This window comes from Bactrocera neohumeralis, chromosome 6 (assembly GCF_024586455.1).
Source record: "Bactrocera neohumeralis isolate Rockhampton chromosome 6, APGP_CSIRO_Bneo_wtdbg2-racon-allhic-juicebox.fasta_v2, whole genome shotgun sequence".
Classification (NCBI taxonomy): domain Eukaryota; kingdom Metazoa; phylum Arthropoda; class Insecta; order Diptera; family Tephritidae; genus Bactrocera; species Bactrocera neohumeralis.
The window spans coordinates 25,276,427-25,299,418 of NC_065923.1; the positions used below are offsets into that span (position 1 = coordinate 25,276,427).

Sequence of the window (22,992 nt, forward strand, 5' to 3'; positions counted from 1 at the left end):
TTTCCAGCCATTTTGTAAACACACAGCGCAAAAAATACCAACTTTATACGCTAATGCCAACATCAACGTCATTGTTGTTGCTTTGCAACGCCGTTAGCCAATATAAGCACCGTTAGTAGCAACAAAGTGGAGAAAACATAAGCTGAAGCAAGCAACTAAGCATATGCGTATGCCTTGTTGTTTTTGTTGTTGCGTGCACATGTAAAAGTGACGCGCACAAAGTTTGCAAATAGTTTCATCACTCATACGCCCCGTCCGACATGCGCCGCCATAGCCAAGGCGCATTCAAATTGCATACAAAACTGGCTGTAAGCCGCTTGTGTTTGCATATAAATATGTTTGGTTTATGCATGAAGATATGCATGTGTGCGTGTGTGTGAAAGGGTTTCGAATTTTTTTCTAACGGAAGCGGAAATAGCTGGCGCGTTTTCGTTGAGTAGCATTCCACGGATTTGCAGTTTATTCAAATTTGTTTTGGTTTTTTTGTTTTTTTGTAAAAATCATTTTGCTTTCATATGGAAGGCGATTTTTGGTACGACTTAAGTTAGATTGCTATATGTGTGAGTTTATATTTTTTTGTGTAGATATAGTAGAACGTTTGAGCTTAGAATTTTATATATATAATTTTCGACCTCAAAAAAAGTGGAACTTCAAAAAGAACAAGTAAGATATATACATATATATATATATATATATAAAGTGATATATATTTCATATATACATCATTTACATATTTTTCAAATACCGTATTTTTGTAAAGTTTTATTCCGCTATCATCATTGGTTCCTAATGTACTATATATTATACAGAGAAGGCATCAGATGGAATTCAAAATAGCGTTATATTGGAAGAAGGCGTGGTTGTGAACCGATTTCACCCATATTTCGTAAATGTCATCAGGGTGTTAAGAAAATATTATATACCGAATTTCATTGAAATCGGTTGAGTAGTTCCTGAGATATGGTTTTTGGTCCATAAGTGGGCGAGGCCACGCCCATTTTCAATTTTTAAAAAAGCCTGGGTGCAGCTTCCTTCTGCAATTTCTTCCGTAAAATTTAGTGTTTCTGACGTTTTTTGTTAGTCGGTTAACCCACTTTTAGTGATTTTCAACATAACCTTTGTATGGGAGGTGGGCGAGGTTTTTATCCGATTTCTTCCATTTTTGGATTATTTGGAAATGCTTGAAAAAAATGACTGTAGAGTTTTTGACATAGCTATAGTAGTTTCCGAGATATTCAAAAAACTTTTCTGGCCACGCCCACTTTTCCAAAAAAATTTTGCTCAAAACTGTAATGCGATTTTGTGCCAAATTTCACTTTACAACTTTCTTTATGGCTTGTTTGACCTTTTAGGTGAAATCCGCCATTTTGTGGGCGTGGCAGTAGGCCAATTTTGCCCATCTTCGAACTTAACCTTCTTATGGAGCCAAAGAATACGTGTACAAAGTTTTATCATGATATCTCAATTTTTACTCAAGTTACAGCTTGCACGGACGGACGGACGGACAGACGGACGGACGGACAGACAGATATCCGGATTTCGACTCTACTCGTCACCCTGGTATATATAACCCTATATCTGACTTTTTTAGTTTTAGGACTTACAATCAACCGTTATGTGAACAAAACTATAATAATTTTGTTTTTGTTTGAGAGTTAAAAAGATTACAATATACATTATGTAAATGTTTAATTTTCATAAAAAATAATATATCTGAACTCTGTTTCAAATCCATTCAGAAAAGTTGATACTTGTCAGAAGAAAAGTAAAGTGGAGGGTGCTGCGTTGTAAACCAACGCTTTATTCTCGAATAATAACTTCTTAAGGGAATATTGTTGTCTAGAAATGTTGTTTTTCAAAGTCCAACTGTTCAGGATTATGCCTACGAGGAATTCTTTCAAAATTCAAATTATTTTCGGAGATGTAGGTATTTTGCTGATACGGAATTCAAACTAGCTCGTGAGGAACTTTAAACAGGTTTTTCTCAAAACTGCATTTTTCTAAACGATTCTCACAATTTCTGAGGTTGTGTTCGACTGATTTAGCTGAAATCGCCAACTTAAATTTTTACTATTTTACAACAAAAATAGTACAAAAATTGTTTCCATTTTCTCGGGCAGTCGCCATTACGTTAAAAGTTTTGTTCAACTTTTCCATAGCTTCAGACATTGCCACACTATTACTAGATTACTAATTTTGGTTTTGACTTTTGTTTTAAATTGCTAAGAGGGTTTAAATCTGAAAGGTCATGTGCCAGTTTTTGAGATCTCTCCCATTTAGCAACTGATAATTTTTGAGATTTTTAAATTTTTTATTCCATTATTCTTTCCTATATTCTTGTAATATTAGAATACCATTGAAAAACAATTTCCTTGAAATTTTCTTCAAGTTAGGGGCACCCTTTAGGTTACTTATTTAAATAAGCACTTGCTATATCGCAAGTTAATTCATTCGAAGTTGGATGGACTGTTTTTAATTACTATGCCAAATATGAGAGCGATCTGTCAACCAGTTTGTTTATAGCAGCTGCTTAAGTCGGTACGCCTCAGTAGTGTGTTACGATTTTTACAATGCCGTGTTACAGCCTATGAGTGGTACAAAGCCTTCAAAGTCGAGAGATCGACATCTCAAACGGATGTAAATATTAAACAAGTAATTTTGGGTCTGAAAATCGTCACGCGACACGTCCCGATAAAGTGAATTTTTTCAGAAAGATGACAAGTAAATACATATGTTTTTCGGACATGCTTCGATATCCGATCCCTCATTCATGGATAGCATTATTACGGCCGATGAAGCTTGGGTTTATGAGTTTAACATGCAAACAAGTCAGCAAACATTGGAATGGAGAGAAAAACGAGCCGAAACTAAAAAAATCACGCCAAAGCCGCTCAAAAATCAATGTGACGCTTATAGTATATTCCTTGCTTGGTGCATCGTTAATTCGTTCCGGAGGTACAGATGTTCAATAAGAGTTCAATTCATCGAAAATTGTCGGCATTGTGAAAGAACTAGTACTTTGATGTAATATACTTTGTTGTAAGTAGTCAGTTTCAAAAACCGGTTTCCTACGCAATTTTACAAAACTTCTAAGGTTTTTTATACTAGCAACCCAGACTGAGCACAAATTAGAAGAGGCCTCAACTAGAAACAAACCAACAACTTCGCTATGACACAGACTCAAAGGTACTTCAGAAACTGTCTAGTTTTCAAGTAAAATATCTTGAGTTTACCCTACAAGCTACTTTGGAAAGATAGTCATATCTGTCGTTTGAGTGGAGTATTAGTAGTTCTCAGTAGTTTGTAGATTTCTAAGCAAAGAGTGCTTGCGAAGAGGGAGGTATATGTGGCATTTAAGGGATGCTTAAGGTGTGTTATATTATTAGCTTCAGTCTAAAGAACGCCAAGAGTTCTTATTTTCTACCTAGCCTGATCAGGAAGTACCACGTATTGCTGATTGCAACTAACCTAACAATATAAGCTAGCTAGTTAAGAGCTTGTCTTTGACCTTTATTAATAGTTTAAGATCAGCTTTACTCACATTTTCTTTAGATTTTACAGAGCCTGAGCCAGTGCTTGGTACAAAATTTGTGTGAAGAAAAACTTGAGCAGGAAAAATTTCCGCGATGGGTTAAAATCCTTGAACATAGGCAAAATAGTTGAGGTAACAGCATTTTGAGATTTTCACTAAGAAAACTTAAATTGTAAAACAACTGAAGTCATATTACAGTGAATAGCTTTGTATATTGAAAGTCATTATAGAATAAAACTTAAGTTTCATTGGCCTTTCGAGCCTGTGAAAGATGCTTATTGTTGTGTGTTGTTGGAGCAGCAAGAAAAAAGTCCTAAAAATCTATGAACTGTGCGCCAGGTGCATGGTGTTTAAGTGGGCTCTACTGTGATCAGAAATAGAAAAGAATGTTTCAGTGCTCCTGTACGAAATCGCTGCAAGTGCTAGAGCCCAGCACTAACTATCTTTCTCAAGTATTATGCTACACCTTCTGCTGCCGCCAGCTGGTAAAGCCTTTATTTTCAAATCCGTCATGACATATGCAATGATAAACTGTTATATTCAGCAGCTGCTTGCATGATCAAAAGTGATTTATTAAATGATTAGCGGAGATATGATTGCACAAATTCATATGCACATGTAAATATGTGTAAGTCTGTGTATATATATGTATGTCAGTGCATAAAGTGTGTAGATTGTTATATTTTTCGTATCTCCTGGCACTTAATAGCAGCCATTTTACATTTCTAGTGCTTCTTCCGCTTTGTTTTTAGTAAAATCAGTGCCAGCACGCAGTCTGCTGCGCCACGCAACTTGCCACAATAAAGTATATTTCCATTGTAGTTAAATAAAATATGTTGTATGCAAATTTATTTGGGTATATCAGTGAGTCGTAGAAAATCCTACAGAGAGCCGCCTTGGCATGTGTTTGTGTTACTTAAGTTAACTTACAACAAAATTTCAGCAGCAGCAGCCGGCAATGTCGTTGATGGGCAACGGCAGTTAGTGAAGTTGCATATGCGTTAGGCGAATATGTATATTTTTATGTTTATGTTTGTATATGGATGTGTTGATATTAGGGTGTTCGTTATTTGGCAAGTTCATATTATTATTATTATTTTTTTAATTTTTTTGCAAATGCTACATAAAGAAGAAAACAAGTTTGAAAAGCAAACAAGCTCATTATTTTTAGTATAGCAGCCGATTTTTTTATTAAGCATTAAGCAAGTCAATCTACAGTTTTGAAAAAGTGATATTCTATTACAAAATTTTTCGCTCTACAAAAAAGATTTAATTATTTTTTTCATAAAACCATTCGTTTAAACGTTATACGCTGTCGAAATCATATATCAAGTATACTGGCATTCATATAACTGATTTTCACTACATTTTGTGTTACTCATACGACATGGCGTACCATATGAGTACAGTATAGTACATTTGAAGCATAATTTCAACTGCGTACTACTTTTAAAAGAATGACTTAATGGAAAAAATTATTAAAACCTTTTTTGTAGAGTAGCATTTTTTCTACTCGAATATCAAATTTTCAATCTTGTAGGTTTTACCGTTTTGGAGAAAACAAATTATTGCAAAGATCAAAAGATCCCATGTTAAATATATTGGACCATTAAAATATTTTATACACATTTAAATTAAATATAAAGAGCTTCATTGCATTGAACATATTTTTTTGGAACAAAAACCATAATCTTCAGGTTCGTTTCCAAAAAAAATCAACTTCGAAAATAACAGAGACCCTTATATACATACATACATACATATATATAGTAGTATCCACTGTGTACACTGTAGTGGCAAATGCGACGCGACGGCTTTATCATGCACTAGAACGTCACGCTTCGTTTCATTTGCATTTGACTGTGCGGCAAGGTACGTGAGCGCCATCTATATCCGCTACTTATGCACTACGCCGTGTATATGTGTGTCTGCAAATTCATGCAAGCCACACCGTTTGCCAAGTGTATTTATACAATGCTGAATATTTCTGCTCCTGCTCATAATACATATGTATATTTAGGTATTAAAATTGTATGCGTGTGTGTTGCAGCACGCTTTTGTTGCCACATATACTCCAGCTGCGCCCCGAGTACTCATATGCGGTTGCACAACACACACCAACTTTCAATGTGCTTGTATGCTTGGCAAATACCGTTGCATATTTTTATTTATTTTATATATATATATACAAATATATATATGTTTATGTACTCTTAGCACATTCGTGCGGCACTTGCAATTCATACGCCACTGCACCGGCAAGTGCGCTCCGCTCGTTATCTTAACGTCACTTTCCTCTCTCATTATACTCTTACACGTCTGCTAACATGAATTTGCATACTTGATAGTGTTGTTTGTTGTTGTGTTTGTTTTTGTATTTACTTGTAGTCATGCTGCCTCTCATATTTAAAGTTTTTTTCTTGGGAAATGCAGGCCTTTAGCTTGAAATTTTATTCAAAGACTTTAGTTGGAAAGAGCGTAAGAGTTTTGTTGCAAATTAATGGGAAACCGTAGTTTAGTCATTTCAATTAATAGGCAAGCATATCCGTATGCATAACTAAAGGTGTTAGGTAATACATTTTTTCTAAAGAAAAAAAGGTTGTAATAGACCGGAGCAGGTGGTAGTCTCTGGTGCCAAGTCAGGATTATAAAGTGCATGGATAAGAAACTTCCAGCCGAGCTCGTGGATATTCTGGGAAGACACTGACGATTTGTGTAGCGTGGCTTTGTCTAGATGAGACACAATCCTTCGCCTATTAGAAAAAGCTTGCCGATTGCTTTTTCAGATAGTACAGACCAAAATTATAAATCTGGCCGTAGAACAGCAACAGTGGACAGTTCCCGGTCAAATCCAACAAACACATAGAAAAACTTAACTGACCGTCAGTCTTAGCTTGGTCACAGTTTGCGCGGGTTGATTGCTGGTCAACCACGACCGTTTTCGTTTAACGTTGCGGTAAGTGATACACTTTAAAGCTCCAGGAAAAATTCTTTTCAAAAATAGATAAATTTTTGCGATTTAGTGGCGATTTGCGGAAGGAAATAGGGTCCGTGAGGCTTTTTACGTAAACTCATGTGGCCACCATACAGAGCTTCTTTTGCATTCGGCATTTTTTTGCCAAACGTGACTTAATTATGATTTTTGGGAACAATTTGAGCTATTCCGGCCAAAATATTCGAGACTTCAACCCATTTTATTTTTGAAAGCAGTTCGGTCTCAGACCTTCAAATTATGATAAGTCATTTTAACAAATATTAATTATCGAAAATCGCTTTATGGTTTTTCAAAATATTCTCCATTGAGATCTATACCCTTTTGCCTTCGTTTGAACCACTTGTCGAAGTACTTTTGCCACTCTGGTTGAGATATTTCCAAAACATGGCTTTTGAGCGCATAACCGCTTCTTCAGGTGTCAAAAAAATGTTCACCTCTTAGTGTACGGTGGACTACTCATCAAATCGATGTTTTAAGTGCTCAAAAATGCAGTTGATTCAGTCGATGTGTGAGGGCTTCCGTTGTCGTGGTAAAGAGTCATCAGTCATAGGCAGTTGGTTTTCCTGATTTCTTGAAAGACAAACTGACAAACAAGTGGTTGTATACCACTCAGAATTTACAGTTCTGCAGTGCTCTAGTTGTATGATTGTGAATTGTCTAGTTTTTCCAAAAAAAAAGGCAACCATTTACTTGGAAGTGCTTCATGTGCGAACAGCTTAAGTTGGTTTCGGCTTATCTTGAAATACCCATTCGGTCGACTACTCTTTACTTTCGGTCTCATACGCGTAAATCCACGATTCATCACCTGTCTCGTACTTATAGACATGTTTCGAAGCATCATTATCGCATTTATTTAACATTTCTCTCGACTAATCGACACAAGACTTTTTTATGAGCGATTGACAATTTGTATGGGCTCCAAAGTGAACACATTTTTACAGTCACCCTCTAATGCCTATAGTCGTCTCAATCTCATGATAGATCACATGCCGATCTTGCAATATTATTTTGCCAACACAGCATCAATAGTTTCCGAAACAAAACTGATTTTGAACAACCTTCATGAAAGTCGCCTTGGAGTCATCAACGACCTCGATTGGATTCACCATACCATCGATAAATACTGGTCCTTGTACCGTTTCCACGATTGTGAGGTGTAAGTAATCGGAGCGGACCCGGAATTTTTATCCGGTCAAGGACTGTCAACTCAGCAAAATTGTGCCACTACAATAACAACAACTGGTCCTTGATGAAACTTCGTCGTTACAAAATTGAATTAGTTTATCGTTTAACTATTGCTGAGATAATTCACGTCGAAAGTTGTAATAAATAATCAATTTTTTGTCCGAAATGAGTATTTTAAGTTACTGTAAACAACACAAATAGAAAGGCAGCCTTCGTACTTCTTCGCTTATGTTCAGGTAAACCAAATTTCTGATTTTCTATGTATGCAGATCGAAGAACTAACTATAAACTATGCTATGTATTTAGTCAGAGGGGGGATATGGTGTACAATCCTCTGTTTGATACAATCGGCGAAGGCTTTTCTAGAATTTGCTGCTTCCAGAAAAAGTATGTGCTTTGAAAACCAAAGAAATATAATATCTTATTGACTACTTGATAGATAGATGCAAAGGCCTTTTGCATAATGACAAAGTCATGTGACGATTGAAGCTCAAAGATGAACTTGATCACTAGCAGTGTCATTCATAATGTGTTCTTTCAATTTAGTTGGAATTGATATTAGAAGGTCAATTTGTAATTTTTCCACCATGATAATCTTCTTAATTGGCGTAGACACCGCTTACGCGATTATAGCCGAGTTAAAGTCTCTCATCCGAGGCTGTCGTTTAGTTTTCATTGGTACTGTTTTTTACGTGGCGGGTCCCAAAGCCAGCGCACAACCCTATGTAGGGGATATTTCGCCTTTTCACTTTAGCTTGCCTTCAAACGGATGTTCTTAGGCTACCCAGAGGATACTTGGTCAAAGACCGGAAGTAGTGAGCTGCTTGAGTCATATGTAAAAGAATCGTTTCTGGCCACTCCCAAGTGAATGGCGATCAGAGAACTTACCTCACATGACTCCATCCTCCAATGATTTTAAACTGAATAAATACTACTATATATATAATAATCTCCATCTTCAATGTTAATGTATTGCATTTATGGAGTACCCTAACCGAATATCTGAAAGTAATCACAAGCTCTTAGAAGCATGCCGAACTGAAGAACAGCTCTTTCTCTTGAGTTAAAAAGCTAAAACATGAGTGTATTTCTGAAAGTAATCGGTAGCTATGCCATCCTTAATGTACTTGATTTCCTTAAGTAACAGACTCTTACAATAATACACATAAAGAAAATTGTTTCTTTCATTGCTATTTCAAAAAAAAAAAAAAAAAAAAAACTAAAATTTGATGGACTTAGACTAAAATGATACTGTGATTCTTAGTTTAAGCTAAATTTGGAAAAATAAATATGAAATGAAAACCGAATACCAATACTAGACACACATGAAAAAGATATCAATCGAACCTGTCAATTATGTTTGAAAAGGAATAACTTTAAACTAGATATAAAATGAGAAATTCCATGAAACTTAATTTGCATATTATAATTTTTTTATATTTTTCATTTAAAACTTTTTTCCATTTGCAATTTTTTCTTGCAATAAATTGTTTTGTTAACCTTAAAAACCTTCAATTGTCAAATCAGCCACTTCAATTTAATTGAGAGCACAGGCCAGCACACACAATGGCGCAAATGAACAATTGTTTGAGCAAATATTGAATTTTCCAATCAAATGGATTTTTTTTTTTTGTAGCAAATTTATACTTTAATATAATAATATATAATTTCGCTGTAACTTTTATTTAAGGAATTAATAAACAGCTGCTATTATCTATTGGAGAATTTCGGCATAAAAAATGAGAACAATAAATTAAATTAAACGCGCAGCCACAACAGAACAAGTGAATATTCATTGAACAGCAACAACAAAAAGTTATTATTAATGCACAAAAATTTTTTTTTTAATATAGAAAAAAAAATAATTTAAAATGTAAGTGTATGTGTGCTTCAATGCAGCGGAAATGAGCAAAACCGTAGCAGAACGTGTCGAGTGTGGTAACGGTAAAATCAAGAGCAGCAAAAATATGTATTAAATATGTATATTTTTTAAATGCGCACTAATTACGCGCAAAAGCAACAACAGACACAGACTGAAAAATTAATGGGCAAATATTTATTCATATGCCACTTAAGCAAACATAAAATTAAGCGCCAAGCGATATGTGCATCAAGTGGCCTAATAGGAAAAAATTGCAACTTTTTTACCTTTTTTTGGAAAATTTTTTAATGGAAAAATTTGTTATTAGCAGATTAAGGAAAAATTAAATTTTTTATATTTAGTTTTTTTATGAATTTTTTTTTATCGGAAATGTAAATGTATCGGGTGATTTTTTAAGAGCTTGATAACTTTTTAAAAAAAAAAAACGCATAAAATTTGCAAAATCTCATCGGTTCTTTATTTGAAACGTATAGATTGGTTCATGACATTTACTTTTTGAAGATAATTTCATTTAAATGTTGACCGCGGCTGCATTTCCATATACAGTTCAAAAATGGAAGAAATCGGATCTTAGGTGGTCCATTCGGAAAGTCAGAAACACTAATTTTGGGCAACTTTTTCGAGCATTTCGGCCATATCTCAGGAATAGCCCGAATTTCTTCGGAAATGTTGTCTTCCAAAGCTATTTTAAATTCCATCTGGAATAGTTGCTGGCTTATTTCTGTAGACTTTAGACTTGACGTAGCCCCACAAAAAATAGTCTAAAGGCGTTAAATCGGATGATCTTGGTGGCCAACTTATTTATATTTATAAATAATTTTTTTTTAAATTTTTTTATCGGGTCCATTTCTTGAGATGAATTTTCTCCTAAAGAGACATTTAATTAATTGAAAAAAAACAATAACAACAAGAAAAAACGTTCAATTCTGCGGTTTTTTTGAACAAACGGACTAAATTGACTCAACTCAATGTACAAATTATTTATATATACATTTTGTATAGGGTCACCGACGCTTTCTTCTGGATGTTACAAACTTTGTAGCAAACCTGATAAACGAGCACCCTGTTCACAGTACAATAAATTAAATTTTCAGAAATTTTTTTATTAATAATCGAATTTTCATTTTAAAAAAATTTTTGATTGCCCTAATACCGTAGTCGATCTCCAGGACCACCTCTGAAAAAAGGTCTCTGAAAGTGTGGAAGAATTTTCTGCTTAAAATTTACTCAAATATCTCAAATAATAGTTTCAAAACCAAAATGAAATATTATACATATATATTATATATTATATTATACTATACAAAGGATGTGGTCGAAGGACCGGTCGAAATTTTAATTTTGCACAAAATGGGGACTTGCCAAAAAAATCATTTTTTATGAAGAAATGAACATATATCCAACACACTTATATTAAAATCGAAATAATTATTAAAAATCTTATTTTTACTTTTGGTATGTGAAAAATATATCTAAAAATTCGTACGAAATTTTTAACGGGATCGGTCCAACCGTTTCAGAGAAATTTCTCTCACCGACTCTGAAAACAACGTATCCAGAGAAACTCGTTTAAAATTTTGAGAGCCGATTGCACTAAACTCAGAAGTTATTACTTACTCATATCTTCGTGACTATTTGCCAGATCAACAATTTTCGGAGAATGTTCTCAAATACACCTACATCGATATATGTTAAAAAAAAGAGTTTTTGAAATTCAAAAGTGGATGTCACCCTTAAAATTAATAAATAAATTTTTCGATAAAGAAAATTTCCAGCCAGTGGTGTTCGATTCGCCATTATTCTGTTCAATCTCAAGCTTGTTCTCTCTTAAACTTAATGTTCTGCTCTCTTGTCATTCAACGAAAGAGCATATCGTCACCTAAAATGCAAAAGAACGTACCATCAAAAAAAATCGAAATTTAGTGTTTTATTGCTTACGATTCACTACAGCATATATGTACATATATCATACATAATCAATATATAACTAATATATAACCAATACATAAATAGTATATAACCATTTTATAATCAAAACTCAAATTTTGATTTAATATAAGTGGTTTCTATTATATGATTTTCCCTTCATCTGTAAACTTATAAATTTATGAAAAGTGATGTTACGTTACTTTGCATTTTCGGTGACGATATGTCGATATTATCTCAACTCTCTCTAATTATGAAAGACTTTTCTTCGAAATATATCATCATAGCATAACGAAAAATCTTATTATATGTATATATTCTCCAAAAATTATCCAAACTTACTCTACCACCAAACTTTTCCTTTTGGGTCACCTCGGCAAAACCGATTTTTTTCGTGGTTTCATTTATTCGACATGCACTTATTTGCACAGGGCGTGTGCAATGCAGCAAATAATTAAATTCGAAACCACAAATATGCATAAATTAATATGAGAAACCGCATTCATTTAAAATGCAAATGAGTACTCAAACCAATAGGCTTTCATGCTCTACACGAATACATATGTGAGAGATGGGTTTTTCCCGTGGTGAAAAGCTATTTAAACACCATGAAAATATATGTGTGTGAGATAATATATACATATGTACATATATGGCTGCATAAATGTATTTTCCTGCGATGCTTTGAGGAAAAATATTGACCATTAATTAATTTGTAGGCGTTTACTCTTTGGAAATCATTCAAACGTCACTTAATGCTATCAGTGAAGTTGGACTGTGGTTCAAAAATTTAAGTTCCTTTCAAGCCTTATTCAGGGTTTTTTCTTATATACTTATCCGAAAACAGTTTTACGGTTGAGTTAATCACAGATTAAATTCGGTTAACCTGTCTGTCCTTCAAACAATGTTCGCTCAAATTTTTTGTCATCAAAAAGCTTTTTCGTTTCAAAATCCTACTTCCAAAATCCTACTTCCAAAATCTTTAGGAATATAAAAAGTAGACCCATCCAAACTCCAGCTTCAGGCTTCCTGGCTATCACAGGGGTTTTTCAAGACGTGGTTTCTGCCATTAAGTTTGCGGTAGGTCTACTGCTTCGGAGAGCGGCCTACTTTAGTTAAGTGACTGTGCATTCTGATAGCAAGACGGTGATACTTGGACCTTACTTGCCGTGCATTCAAAGTAACTTAGGGAACGCTGAACCTCACTCCCAATAGCATCAAGTCACTTTGCGATAGGACTAGTGTGGGTGCCTGGTCACAGTGGAATTGCAGGTTACTGAAAAACTGACCAACTGGCAATAAAAGACACACTAGCTCAGCTATCAGTGGAACGGGAAGAGGTAGGTATTCCGCTCTCTTTGTGCGTTCTGCTACTGAATAGCTAGGCTTCGCTGGAGCTTAACTAGAGTTGGGCTAAAATTAGCTTTCCCATTATCGTCAGAACCTTTTGATAAAAGGTGGATCGTAAGAGATCCAATATGTACTATGCCATCAGTAAACCCAACCTTTCTCTAGTTATATGTAGTTATTCTAACTAATCATTGGTTGAAAACGTTACCGGACCCCTTTGTCAGAAGTAGTTTGGAAGAATACGATATAGAAATATCCCAACACTTTCTTCTTGACTATCTCGCCGTTGCGAGATCAAGACTTAAACACTTTGGAGGCATCCTGCTGAGCTGGAGGGAATAGAAATAAAAAGTCTCAGAACATTTGTAATGACCTTAAGGCACTTTGTCGACTTATAAGATCTGATAACAGAAGTTCTATTTTATGGCTTCACAAAGAACTGAATATTTTATAGTATAGGTACATATATGTATTATCGAATAACAGAACTCCAAGTGTGATTCTTTTCTTCACTTAGCCGCAGCATATTCTAATCTCTAATGTACTGCTACATAGGTGCTATTGAGGCGATGTGATCCCTATTTAGAAACATGGATCCAAGGCTTTTATCCTGCGCCTACGCGCTGCTGTGGTGTTCTGAACGTTCAAAGTCGGCAAGTTTCCCATAGGTTTGGAGAGTTTAGTGCGTGGTCCTGCGACTCCTGCACCAATTCCCTCCGACGCTTTCGAGCCGTTGATGTACCAGTTGAATGTACCTACCCTAAGCAGTAGATCGAGAGCGGAATCATTTCATTCAGTTTTAATGGTAAGCGTAACCTTGAAATTCTTAATGAAGTTTGCACTTTTGGTAATGATGTTTCTTGGGAGAAGAGCCACTTAAGTTCTTCATGCGCTAGGAACCTTATAACCTTTCCTCTGCCAAACCCTTCTGCTGTCATTTGAAGCAGTGTGTGCTTGTGAAGCTTTGTGAGTTCCAGTATGCTTCCTCTATCTCTCTGGCACCAAGGGATAGGTTCCTGAGGCCAAGCCGGGACTTGCGACTTGTAAAGGGGACGATGGTCGTCTTCAAGGGCCGAATTCTCTTTGTACGACATCGCTGAAATTGTCTTTAAATCTTCCTCTAGCTTTGATAATGTCGTAGTTCGCATATCCTTGACAGCGGATCTCATTTTACTTAGCAAAACGAGTAGTTCGTTCACGACAAGGCTTCATAACAGGAGAGATAGCACTCCACCCTGTGGGCTGCCTCTTGTAGTGCCGAGACGACTGACTGTGTATATGATTGCTTTCAGTATCGTCACATCGTTATTGAATATAACTTCGCAGGCTCTCTCTATAACTAGTATTTCTACCTGGAAGATGCTAACTGAATTATTTAGACGGACAGAGAGAGAGAGATGTCAAGATCCTTGGAGTATCCCGCGACCTCCATTTCCATTAGATTGGGATAGTATCTTCCTCTTCAATTAAGGCTGTTGTACTAATTATTTCGTCTTAAATTTTCGAATCTTTGTCAACCACTAGCTTCTTAATTAGTTCAATCTACAATGCATTGCTCTGAGATCGTCAAATATTTTTCCAATTTATGTGCAATATTTATTAAAATTTTAAATTTAATCACTTCTAAACTTAATTTCACTATTCTCACCAACACTACATTCCTCTCACTCGCTGCTGTCAATAACAACGAAAAACATATTAATGCCAGCTGAGGCCTGTCAACCAACTGACAGCTGTATGACAGCAACCACGAAGCGCACATCAATCAGGCCAACAACATTTCAACTGTTTGACGGCGCCACCGGGCAAAGACAGCGGCAGACACGTAGATAGCTTGAGCGTCAGGGCGTGAAATGAGACGACACAGACATGCGAATGTAAATTTAGTTGACAGCAGCAACATTACTTTGTACCGTTATCCCTCCACATTCACATCTCTCCTTTTACACTCATGCCGGCGCACCGCAGAAAAGGCCTCAGGCGACTACAGACAGTTCAAGCTTCCTTAGAATTCTGACCCCTTACTGTTGCACACAAAAGCCATCATTTAAATATGCCTTTGTCTCTTCTCTACTTGCAGGTAAAGCATTAATATAGAGCAAAGGTAGCAGCAGCAGCAGCCACAATAGCAACAACAAGCACAGCAAATAAGGCACGCACACATCTCGACTGCCAGACCTCTGCCCTCACGCACTTCATCATCGCGCAGCACCGTGCACCCATACACCCAGCAAAGCACACACGCCCGAGCACGCGAGCACTTTATTGAGCACACAATGCGAAGTTGCCATTTAATTGCGCTGTCGATTGGTGTTTGTGTGGCAGCACTGGCGCTAATACCAGCCACCGTGTGCGCCACGACAGAGGTGCAGGAGACGCCATTGGCGTTGCCCGTCGCCGAACAGACACAGCCGACCACGGCTACACCGGGCGAAATTTGGGAGGAAGACGATCATGAGATTTTGATACGTAACGAACGCGGCACAAAGAGCGATGGTGAGTTGACTGCAAAGAAGCACTAAATTTAATCACATTTTTCATTTCTAAAGAAGGAAATTCAGTTGGGATCCATTATCTTAAGTTAACTGTATCCATAATTCTTATAGCAATCACAATATTCTTTATAATTAACAAAAATTCAGACAGAAAATGTAAAGTTAAGGTAAGGCAAGCTTAATAGATCGAACCTGACAAGGATCTGCCTTGGACAGCTTGGAACGCCTGTTATTTGTGTAGCTAAAACTTCTATATATTTCACCATAGGACACTCATAAATGGGCGAACCCCTGATCCAAATTTCTTAAGGAGGCTTTTGTTAGTTTCAGCTCTCCTGATTCACCGAAACTAAGTCCGACTAATTATTCCAACCTCAGTACTGTAAAGGCTACAACATTGAGGTGAAAACACCTAAATGATTCCCCTCAGCTTCATCCATTAAACTGTGACCATTTGCATCTGCCAATATTTTTATCGCTGCTGCATGAAAGCCTATTGAACAATGCCCAGTAAGAAATCCCAAGATGACGACAGGACGAACTTTACTAAGGGCAAGTAGTTCAGTAGGTCTCCCGCGTTCTGATCTAATCCACAAGGATTTCGTTCCCACTTTGTTTTTAGCGGGTGCTGTGCCCGACAGTGGGAGGTGGTGTCTTTTCAGCAAAATTATATTATATACCAAAATGACCTTTCATTTGCCAGACCACAGCGTGTCTTCCAAGCAGAGATCACAGCAATCAAAGATGGTCTTGTTGTTCTGTCAAAGAGCGTGCTCACAACAAGGAATATATTTATATATGCGGATATACAATCGGCGTTGAAATCACTGAAGTCTACTGAGGTTTCGTCAAAGTTAGTGGGGGTGATCTCTTAGTGGATCTAACGTCATATTTCACGATAAATCTGCACTGGGTTCCAGTGCATAGTGATATCCTTGGTAACTGTGAAGCAGATGAACTAGACAAAACAGGCACTACCCAACGACTAGACTCCGAAAAAGAAGGTATTTACTTGCCTCTGGACACTATTGTAGAAGTTGACAGGAGGTGGAAGAAGAGGAGACATCTTCTATGCGAATGCAAGGCTCTACAGAACAGAAAAATAATCGCAACTATCTGCCGAGGTTTTCTGGACGACGTTTTAAAGGTAGCTGAAAAAAAACTACATGAGATGATAAACTTCATCAGGGTGATTCATAGAAGAGACAATAGAGTTAGGGATAATTAGCCACGGTGATATCACAATGGAGCTCCCAAATGCCTATTTGTGTCGTCAGACAGCCACTTTACCTAAAGGAGCACCCTCTTGCTAGTTCGTTGCCTTTACAGTTACTAGCGATTTCACTATGACTCAGTATCCAAGGGCGTCTGGTAATGAAGTAGCTATGATGAGAACAGGAACTCCGTGACTCACTTTGAGCGCACAGTAAGCATCTCAGCGCTAGTATTGCCACTCTACCGTCGGAGTGAATGTTCACCTTACGGAAAGAGGCACCACTTCGAAGCAATACGTCTACTGCTACCTTAATGGCAGCCTAAAGCCAAGCTTGTCAGGGAGCTACGTACTGACGACTTTTCTTCAATCTCTCCTCCTTTCTTCAACGCATCCATGAATAAGCTCTCACTTCTACTTCTCCAGCGACTTCTCAACGTCCATATTTCTCTCGTCGCTACGTGAGCAGAAAAATGTCTTGACCATTCATAAGAGACAAGCTGATTAGGAATGAGGAATCAGTACGCGTATGGATAAATTTTGGGGTTATCTCAAATACGAGTATATTTTGAAAAACATTTTTCAAAGGCTTGAAAGTTAGAGAATCTGCTTTGCCATATGGCAGAGAATACACATTGCTCAGACGAAATTTTTAGTCTTTCGGAACAGGTTCGTTCAGTCATTTCCCAACGGCAGATACCAAACCTTTGTCTGAGTTCATGTGGGGCTCAGCTGCGGAACAATTAACCTCCACATAAAAACGAACTTCCATCTGGGCCCAGTCCGAATATAATCGTACGAGAGAACTCTTCCTTTCAAGTTCACTAGTTTTACTGTTCGCAGATATTCGCTACTCTACTACTGGTAGTACGCTCGATAGAACCTTATATGGGATGTTGAGGAGGCTTATCCCGTTGTAGTTGCCACAGATTGTAAAGTCTAGTTTTTTATGGATTGGTCGGAGCACACTTAATTTCCTTTAGTTCAACCGTATCCCACAAAAATGCTGAAAGAAAGAGAATGCCCTTATCAGTTCTTCGCCGTCGTATTTGAATAGCTCGGCCGGCAATCCATCGGCCTCCGCCGTTCTGTTGTTCTTCAGACGGGTAATTGCTTTTCGAACTTCTTCAGGGTCGCGCAATGGATCGTCTGCTCCATCGTTATCAATTGGTTAAAAGTGTTTACCATCTCTTGGTGTTATGCTTTCACTGCCATTCAGCAGGCTGGAGTAGTGTTCTCTCCACAATTTCGGTACGCTTTGGGCGTCAGTCACTGCATCATCTCTAGGGGTTTTACAAGAGTATGCTCCGGTCTAGAAACTTTCTGTTAATCCCCGAATTTTTTCATAGAATTTTTGAGCATTACCTCGGTCGATCAGCTAGTCAAGCTCTTCGTACTCACGCATTTCGGCTTCTCTTTTTGTTTGCCTCCAAAGGCGTCATGCTTCCCTCTTCAACATTCGGTACGATCCCTTCCCGCACATACTTGTATTGTGGTCAATTGTAACGTTGCGAGGTAGGCAGTGTGTTTTCTCTTCACTGTGACACTGCACTTCTCATCGTTCCAGCTGTTCTTTGGCCTTTCGCTCGCACTAATCTTTATATATATTCGTAACCGAAATGGACAAACATACAATTCATTCGGTCAAATATTGCCAAGTCAAAAACTTTCACTATAATTTCCTATTCCTGCTATCATTACAATCTTCGTTACTTGGCAACCCTTCTGTTAAAATAATTTGTTTAATTGAATTTAGAAGAATATATACTTTCAGTTTTTAGCCCTGCCTCAGTTTATAAGCACCACTGTATTCGTACCGAAAATAATACCGTTATTTTCGCACTTACCGCTGGCTCCTCTAAGCTCTTTGTTTAAATGTGCAAGATTGATTATAATGATGTGACGTCGCTAAGAACAGAAATTCTCTATGGTCCCCTAACTGCTCTGACCATTGAGTTATCCGACTTCATTTCGCTTATTCACGCTGCCTCCGTACTCTCATTTTTTATTTTTATTTTTACCATTTTTCCTCTCTTTTTTGGTAGGTTTTGCGCGCTAACGACACTCAAATTGTAATTTGATTAATCGCGCTTTTTTTAATGGCTGTCAGTTGTCGTTTTAATTACAAATTAATTTAATTGGGATTTTTTTTATTTTGCTGGCATTACTCAATGGTTTTACGATTATTAGCTTACGTGTTTAAATTGCGTTCGCCTCGAATTCGTTTGTGTGAAATGAAAATGCTTAACGACCTAACATAACATTTCCATTATGTAATTAAGATGAACATTACATTTTAATTTTATGAACTCTAGGCGTGAGAGCACAGCGCTGTTTTGATTTACTTTTTAACGAATTTTTGGTGGATGTTCTGTGCCAAGTGGCCAAAATTGATGTGATCATGAAATTTTCGATGAAAAAAGTATTGACATGCGACTGTGTAATTGCTCCTCAAATGGTCGGAAGGTGCATCTAAACTACTCTCTTAGTATAGAGTTCCAAAAGAAAAAAAAATAATTTTAAATTTCACCAAACGCGGATTTGGGTTCAAGCTAAAAATTTAGGACAAACTAATGTCTTTGGGACTTAGTGTCAACTTGTTGCAATTGTAGGAGTTCTTACTGAGTATTGTCCGATAGGCATTCGCGCTGTAAGCCTAAAAATGCAATCGGACGCAAGTTGTAAAAGTGGTGAAAGCTAAGGCAGGAACAGCCAGGCGCTTTTACCTCCATTCTCCAGCTTTGCAAGCCTAAGATTGAAACCTCTCGGCAGTCATACTTTCGGTGAATCAGGAAACATAGCCGAAACTGGCAAATTCTATGAAATCTTAATCCAATTTATTTGAATGATTGTAGGAAATTAAGGATAAGAAAGATGAGAACACAAAATATTTAAGGGGGTATTCTGGTCTAGAAATTAAAAAAAATCGAATTTTTTTTTATATTTTCAAAGTTTAACTATTCAAGAATATGTGTACAAGAGGATTTTTCAAAACTCAAATTATTTTCGGAGATATAGGCATTTTTCTGACCCGGCAATCAAACTGGTTCGGCCGGAACTAATCGAACAAAAGACTTTACGCGAAACTTTAAACGCGTTTTTCTCAAAACTGACTTTTTCGGAACGATACCCACGATTTCTCAGGTTCTACTAGACCGATTTACTTGAAATTTTTATAGAGTCTTCTTTATAAGCTTGTCTATATTTGGAACTAGCCCCATCCCCAAATTTTTATTTTTTCTATTTTTAAAAAATTCGAAATAGTCAGAAAAAGTGATCCAAAAAAACTTTTTTTTCAGGCAATCGCCATTTTGTGAAAAAAATTTTTCCCACTTTTCCGTAGTTCCGGCCATTGCGACATTATTCTAGATTAATAATCTTTTTTTTTTTTGGTTTCAGATAAGTAGGAGGGTTGAAATCATGGGTATGGTCACGTGGAAATTTTTAGAGACCCCCACTTCGTCAGCTCATAATTTTTGAAATTTTTTACTTTTTTTAGTTTTTAATTTTTTTCTGTAGTCTTCTAAAATTAACAAATAACTAATAAAAAAATGGATAGTAAAAATATTAATTGCCTTTTTTTACGACACTTTAAAAATTACCTGAAATTCATGCTTCTAGACCAGAATACCCCCTTAATTATTCATCAATATTTATTTTGTCTCCTTCAAAGTAATCGCCACCAGATGTAATACACTTATGCCAACGATTTTTCCAGTCCTCGAAATAGTTTACTTTTTGGGATGACATTCAGCTCCTTCAGCGAGATTTGTTTTATCTCTTCCATCGACTGAAAGCGTCTTATCGGCATTTATAACGCTTGGGATCAGTATTCGCACGATCAAGCAAATTTAAAGAGACCTGTTTACATTACTCGTTTTGAGGAACATTCCTCTTTATCGAAACGAGTCAAGCAAGGACGTGCTTTATACCTAAAATATCCACCAACGGACCCGTGAGAGATCTGGAGTTCTCTTGCCATCTCTCTAACACTTGTCTGACGATTTTCAATCACCATATCCCTCACTTTTTTAGTATTTCCATCAGTAGAAGTTACTCTATCAGAGTAAGATTGGCGACAAATAGTTTAGGTTTGTCCAGCCTAAATTATATGTAAAAGTAAAACGTATTCCCGGTAAACTCACTTAAGGCAACAACAGAGAAAATTGAGAAAAAAATATTTCAAGTGTTTTAAAGTAAAAACCCATATTCAGTTAGATCGCACCACTTATCAATTGAAATATCTTTATCGTTGCGACATCTATCGGATAAATTGCCTTTTGAGGGTGACTTTATGCACGGTTTTAAAACGGATTTTGTTTTTGGCATCTTGTAGTTAGGTGACTTATAAGGTGTTATTATCTCGCTCATTTTTTCTACAGCTCGGTCTATTGTACTATGAGACATCACCATCTCGCTGTTTCAACTAACAACCACCGTTTACTGTTAAAGTACACCGCCTCTGATTGCTGCTTCTCTCACTCACACGGAGCTGTATTTGTCCCACTTTTCTGCCAGAGAAGTATCCTCATTCTCGTCTGGGAATTTTCCTGTTTCGACGTACCTCTGATTTACGGTGTCTGGGTGCTTAGGACCATCTAGACAGCTGCTTGAAAAGGTAGTCTGCCGCCCCTTTTTTGTCTTCTATTTTCACCCGGTACTTTTTCGTTGTGGGTCACCCGATCCCTAGCAGTGTATCCTGCAGCAAGCGGTTTTTGTGGGGTTCTCGATTTCTTTGTCATTTGTAACTACACAAGGCTCTGCCACTTTAGTTGAGATCTGACGACTCCAAGTTTATATCATCATACCTGGCATGCCATCAAATACGAAACGTTCATTTGGTGACAGCGTTTCCAGGAAACTGAACTATCGACTTTTTCCCGGCTTAGTTTTGTATTCTTACGCTGGATTCATAGCAGTTGTTGTGTATGTTTGTCGTTATAGTCATGTGATTACTACGACCCTCGGCCCTTTGCAATGAACTATCGCGTTCAATGTAGTTATGTTGAATGGAATGTTCCGCAACACTAGAGCTCCACAAAGCGGTCATACTTCGGTAACTTACCAAGGCGACAAGTGTTGGGAAGGCTCCATTCCTATTAATTTACCTCCTGGCTGCATATCATCAAACTGACACATGAGTAGTATAACACTTTGGATTAGAAGTTGACAGCTCTTGATCTTCGCACATAAGCATTTTCTTGAGTACAGTTTGAAAAGTACTTTGTAGAACCACTCACACCCGTTGGGAAAGCCCGCATTTCCAATTTGCGAAGTATTCAGTATCTTAGCAAAGACTGTCGTTTCGAGTTTGAACAAAAGTCAATAACAAGCAAGCTAGAATATTACGGAGCCTTATTATGGTGAAACCCCATGAACTTTCTGGCCATAAATCCGGTCATTTACGACGATTTGCTTAAGGCAGATGCTTCAAAACGTCCAAGTAATATTGGTTATTAACCATTTCATTCGGTGGAATGAATTCATGATGGACCACGGCACCAATCAAAGAAAACAATGAGCGTCCCCTTGATTTTTGACCGACTTTGTCGAAGTTCTTTCGATTTCGGTGATGAATGTAGGGTGTTCAGTTCCATTATCAGTCGTCACTAGACCTTTACTCGACGCTGTTTTTAAACAAGTTTAAGATATTTTAGTTCAAGTCTATCTTGAACACGCTTCATACCCGAAACATTAACCAAAATGTGTTCCATAGCCGAAACTTTAAACCCAATTTGTTGAGTCGATCCAAAAGCGATGTTGAGATCCTGTGATACCAACACAACGATTTTCAAGCACTGCTTTTTAACTTTTTCAATATTACCGTCATTAAAAGAGATATAGGCTGTTTCGAATGAAGAGCTCGTGATCAAGCCGACTTTATAAAAAACTTATGGAACAATTTCAACGATAAATAAAAAATCAATTATGATGATGGGCTCAATAAAAAGTAATGTCTATATGTATATAATTTGGTCTTCCATGAAAAATTTATTTAGGTATAACGGTTTATTTCGCTTACAACTTTTTAAAAATTTACCGCTATAAATTTATATATTCTCATTTACAGGTCTCTCCTGTCGTTATGGCAAAAATCCATGGACTGAATGCGACCAGAAAACCAACACACGCTCACGAACGTTGACATTGAAGAAGGGCGATCCGGCATGCGATCAAACGCGAACCATACAAAAGAAATGCAAAAAAGGTAAGCGAAATGGGGAAATCAAAAATTTACAACAATATGGATTTTAAAAATTTATTATGGAACTTACGCTTGCATATTAAAATTGGTCAGATTAACGTCGTTTACGCCTAAATGTAGGCAATAACTTTTGGCAAATGGTTTTCGGCACTTTGCAGTGCAATTTCACAAATGCGATCAGCAACACCAAAACGCAAAGCGCACAAAAA

The 22,992-nt window shown here is 36.9% G+C and overlaps 1 protein-coding gene across 2 annotated transcripts in view; it reads left to right on the forward strand.

Annotated features, from left to right (window-relative positions):
- LOC126762451 (uncharacterized) overlaps positions 1–22,992 on the forward strand; it is a 78,775-nt gene that overhangs the window by 26,345 nt on the left and 29,438 nt on the right. For both annotated transcript variants that reach the window (XM_050479187.1, XM_050479189.1), the window contains exons 3-4: positions 14,951–15,366; positions 22,649–22,786. In XM_050479187.1, the coding sequence (XP_050335144.1) occupies positions 15,147–15,366; positions 22,649–22,786 (358 nt within the window). In that variant the 5' untranslated portion in view covers positions 14,951–15,146. The remainder of the gene's footprint in view (positions 1–14,950; positions 15,367–22,648; positions 22,787–22,992) is intronic.